This window comes from Betta splendens, chromosome 6 (genome assembly GCF_900634795.4).
Source record: "Betta splendens chromosome 6, fBetSpl5.4, whole genome shotgun sequence".
Taxonomy (NCBI): Eukaryota; Metazoa; Chordata; class Actinopteri; order Anabantiformes; family Osphronemidae; genus Betta; species Betta splendens.
In genome coordinates, this window is record NC_040886.2 from 1083877 (window position 1) to 1088886 (window position 5010).

The following is a 5010-nucleotide window of genomic DNA, read 5'->3' on the forward strand; positions in this document are numbered from 1 at the left end:
TCCCACAGAATTTGCGTGTGGCTTAGTGGTAGAGCGTTGGTTGGGGGAGCAGAAGGTTGCAGGTTTAAACCCCCACCAGAGCACCAAGCGTGTCCTTAAGTAAGACACTCTCCACTAGTTTCCTCAGGGGTTGAGTGCATTAGACAAATGTCATTGTATGTAATAATGACCAAGAAAGGCTTTTTTTTCTAAAGGAATTACTTTTTCTAGTTTATATTATTTTTATGTGTAGAGAAAAATAAACCTCAGAAAGCCTTACTAGGATAGTTAAGGATCCAGCTCCTTAACATGCATAAGACACATACAAGAATGGTCTAGAGATAATGTTGAAATAAACACATAAACACTATAAACACTCAAAAAAGTGGGTGGTGGTGCAGTTTATTGGGATTTTAGCACATATACGCATCAAGAGTAATAAAAGTGCAGATAAAGTTTGGGGAATGATAGCATGTAGTGAACAAAAAAAAAATTAATTGTAGTCAGTAAAATGAGATTCAGGCATGCAGGAGCACAAGAGGAAGATATGAGTGTGAAGTAGAGGAAACTGTAAAGCATTTTCTGATATATTTTCCATTATATTGTCCAGTTGGATTTAAAGACGCTATAAGGTCTGAGGTTAGCTGAGACGCAGTACCTACTCCAACATATGGGTGGCGGTAATGCGCTACCGAATAGCCAGTAAAACAAAAAGAAGAGGAAGAAGAAGAGGAGGAGGAGGAAGAAGAAGAAGAAAAAGAAGAAGAAGAAGAAAAAGAAGGCGAACCAGAAGCGGAAAAAGAGTAGTCGGGCACATGTCAGTCATCTCTACCTTATGCTGGTGCTCGTTAGCTCGGTCACATAATGGCAACAGAAGCGAAGCGAGCCAAGGTTATATTTTTCAGTTTAATAAAGTAAAACTGCAGCTGAAACATGGGCCATTAGCGCGTGCCTGCTTGTATTTTGTGTGTAGCTGCTGCTAGCCTCCAATCATTTGCTGACACCTTGTGTTGTAGTTTTTGTGGTCTAGTTTTTGTAAGTTAGCTAAGTGACTGAAATAGGGGGAACCCGCTGTGTTCTTAATCAAGCTTTTCCTCTGTTTTACCCTGCTCCTAACAGCTAGACGATGACTCCGAGTTTAGCCCCCTGCACAACTTTCTGAATTGGTGCAACCAAGTTGGTCTAATACTCAGCAATAAGGTGTGTTTCTATAACCTGACACACGTGATCAGTCTGATGCCACAACCAGGACAGGTGTCGTGCCAAAAAGTGACTGTCTGCCAGAAAGCGATTTCCGCACGCGGGAGCGCGCACCGCCTCACGGCCTTTAGCTCGGTTTGTGTAGGACTACAGCTGCTTATTTCGGTTTCAAACGGCCATAATTACACTTTTTCTAGTGGTTGTACTGATGCCACGTCTTTTACTGGTTCTACTGGCCTCAGGCACGTATAGACAGTGGTCAAGTGAACGTAAATCTGTTATTACTAACACGAAAAGCTTCATGAACTTAAAGTAAGGAAGAAATAAGCTTCTTATCAAAAGATATTGGCATAATTGACTGGTTGTACTGGTCTCAGACAGGTACAGACAGTGGTCAAGTGAGCAGGATGCTCATTAAATCTGTTAATATAAACCAGCAAAGCGCCATGAACTTAAAAAAGGGGGAAAGCAGCTTTCAGTAAACAGATATTGGCTTTAATCACTTTGTGGGAACAGTTACTGGTACTGGTCTTAGGCAGGAACAGACAAAGATCAGATGGACTGGATATTTATTACATCTGTAAATATAACAAAGCAGAGCTCAATATATTTCAAATAAGGCAGAATTAAATTTCTGCTCAAAAGCTTTGGCTCTAATAATCACATTTTGGCAACAGGAAAGCACCTTACTGGTTTAACTGGTCTCATGCAGATATTAAAAGTAGTAAAACAACTCGGTGGTCACTCGTGCAGTTTTAATCAGATACAAAATGGAAGAACAAACATGTTGCATCAACATTGGGTCATAGATCTGAGTCCTAGCGTCATGGAGTTAAACAGTCACGATCAACAGTAAAAAACGTGGCATCACTACGACCACTAGAAAACGTGTAGCAGATAATATTTACACGTTTGAAACCGAAATAAGCAGCTGTTGTCCTACACAAACCGAGCTAAATACCTTGAGGCGGTGCACGCTAGTGCGTACGACAATCGATTTCTGGCAGACAGTCACTTTTTGGCATGACACCTGTCCTGGGCGCCACCGTGTCGCCCACCGCTCCAAGCCTTCAGAAAAAAACCATGTACGTTAACGCGCCCGGAGCAGAGGAGAAGGGCGCAAAATCACGCCAACAATGTGTTGATCCCATAAACATCAAACATTTCATAATGTTTTGCTTTCTGTGCAGGTACATGTGTGTAAAGAGGGGACTGTAGCAGAGTATGGGATGATTGCTAAGGACAAGATAGAGGAAGGAGACATTCTGTTCACCATTCCCCGGTCAGCTCTTCTCCACCAAGGGACAAGCAAGATCTCTGCTCTGCTAGAGTTAGGTAACTACATCTCAGCTACAGAAATTGCTTTCTACAAGTGAAACTGGGTAGAAATAATTACTCTGTATGTCCTTTTCCTTCATTAGAGAAGTCATCTTTGGCAAGTTCATCTGGCTGGGTCCCCCTGCTTCTGGCTCTGTTGTATGAGTATACATCATTACAGTCCCACTGGCAATCCTACCTTTCTTTATGGATGGACTTCAAGACATTGGATCAACCAATGTTCTGGTAAAAAAAAACAAGATCAATGTTAGCTTGTTTTTTTTTTCAGCTTTTTTGTTTTTACAATAATTAACATTTTGTCTATAAAGGTCTGAAGAAGAGAGAGAGGGGCTGTTGAGGGGAACAGGTATCCCAGAGGCTGTTAACACAGATTTGGCTAATATCCAGAAGGAATACACAGATGTGGTCCTACCCTTCATTGCAAGGCATCCTGACGTCTGGAACCGAGACAAACATACACTGGAGATGTACACAAAGCTGGTAGCCTTTGTTATGGCTTACAGGTACAAATATAACAGATACACACTTATAGACTAACCTTGTCCTCCAAGGATGGGACAAATGCAGAGAACTAGTGGTCTGGTAGGTAATAGGTTGAGTGTCGGGCCTTGAGCAAGACCCTTCACACTAGCTCCCTCTTGACACTAGCTCCCTGGGTACTGCACCATGGCTGCCCACTGCCTCCCCAGGGGTGGGTCAAATGCAGAGATAAATTTCCTGTGCTGCTGGGGTCGTTGAAGTTCCATTAAGTAATGTTATTTATTATTCTTTGTTTTCTCTGTCTTTTGTCGCATCCACCTTTTGTTACTGTTTCCGCCATCGTCTTCAGTTTTCAAGAGCCACAGGAAGTTGATGAGGATGATGAAAAAGGAGGGAAAACTTGCAACCCACCTATAATGGTTCCTATGGCTGATATGCTCAATCACGTGTCTAACCACAATGCTTGTTTGGAGTTTACACCAGTGAGGATGCACAAACACTTCATGGTTCAGTTATATTTTTGTTTAGCAAAGACGTTATGAGTATGAAGTACTTTAGAAGTCCGATGACATTTCATATATAACCCTGTTATGTCCTGTCATTGATTACACTTTCCTCAGAACAATTTGAAGATGGTTTGTGTGCGCCCCATTTATAAAGGCGAGGAGGTCTTTAACACCTACGGGCAGATGGCCAACTGGCAGCTGCTCCACATGTATGGCTTTACGGAGCCGTATCCAAGCAACAGCAATGACACAGCTGACATTCCCATCAGCGTCCTCTACAAATCCGTTGTAGAAGGTAAGAAAGAGACAGATTGTTGAAGGTGTTGATACACAAGAGTGGTAGTGGTGGTAACAAGCAATGTTTGCATTTTACAGCTATGTACAAAGATAGTTCTGTCAGTAGAATTGATCACTGACATTCCCCTTTCCTCTTCTGAAGGTGGTCAGTCTAATTTGGATCAGCAGCTGGTTGATGAGCGCTGGGAGATGCTTTGTCAGATGACACAAAACAGAGAAACCTTTGTCTTTGGCAAACAAGGTTGTCTCACAGACACAGAGCTTCATGCTTTCCTCAAGGTGAGATCGTGTAACATTTGTATATTTGCATGAAACCTGAAACAACACAATCTGCTGCTTATGTGGCTGTCTGACTGAAGTTTTGCAAAAAAACAGGTGCTGTGCATGTCTACAGAAGAATTTTCAGAGTTCAAAGAAAATCAAGTATGGGAGGATGTGGATGAAGATTGGATTTCCATCGCTTTCTCTAATGAGGGACTCCCTGGACTAAAGGCCTCTTGGAAAGAGTTGATTCACAAAGCAGCTCACCACACACTGAGGTCCTATAGTGTGTGTGGGGACAGTGACCAGTCGCTGATTGAGAACAAAGCAATACTCGCAAGACTGAGCAGAAGAGAACAGAATGCAGTGCAGGTACGATACGGACAAAAGAGCATCCTGTACAGACTGATGGAGCTTACCAAGTGATTACAGCTGAGAAAACCACAGTGGGAGTTTTATTAATTAAAAAAAGTGTAAAATTCATGCATCAGTTTAATTTCTCCATTGTACAATGTTTGAATAATTTCCATATTTAAAATCAGAAAATTTGACAAAATAATTTCTTTTACAAGCTGCTCACACCTACAGCATACAAACCACTCAAAGGTACACCCTCATGTCAAGTACAGAAGTGTTTGGTTTCTGAGATCATAGCAACCTCTGCTCAGAATGGGGACATGATACAGGTCTAACCTCACAGTAAGCTCAGTTTATACCCTACACCTTTGTATAGTGTACAGAGTTCACAAGTACAGCAATCCATATGTTGCAACCATATCAATAATTTGAGGTCAAGCCAAACAACCTGGACACACAATATTCAAAATGACAACTTGTATTTTTGCACACAGTAACCTGTACTTGCCTGTCTCTGCAATTGCAAATTGCACACCCAGTTTTCAAATAACTCCACAATCTCACCATTGTCCTGAAGAAGTACACATGCAAC

The 5010-nt window shown here is 41.8% G+C and overlaps 1 protein-coding gene across 5 annotated transcripts; it reads left to right on the forward strand.

Moving 5' to 3' along the window:
- The first annotated feature begins 652 nt into the window (after positions 1–652).
- Positions 653–4544, forward strand: setd6 (SET domain containing 6, protein lysine methyltransferase). Of its 5 annotated transcripts, none has more exons than XM_055509575.1 (9): positions 653–796; positions 1099–1179; positions 2370–2514; positions 2601–2742; positions 2826–3020; positions 3347–3503; positions 3618–3798; positions 3943–4079; positions 4176–4544. In XM_055509575.1, the coding sequence occupies exons 3-9, from the start codon at positions 2409–2411 to the stop codon at positions 4485–4487; spliced, it is 1230 nt and encodes a 409-aa protein (XP_055365550.1). In that variant the 5' UTR covers positions 653–796; positions 1099–1179; positions 2370–2408; the 3' UTR covers positions 4488–4544. The 5 variants fall into 5 exon arrangements, with proteins under 5 accessions (XP_055365550.1, XP_055365552.1, XP_029009007.1 ...); XM_055509577.1 differs by having other exon boundaries at positions 711–870; positions 4160–4394; XM_029153174.3 differs by having other exon boundaries at positions 712–870.
- Positions 4545–5010: the final 466 nt, after the last annotated feature.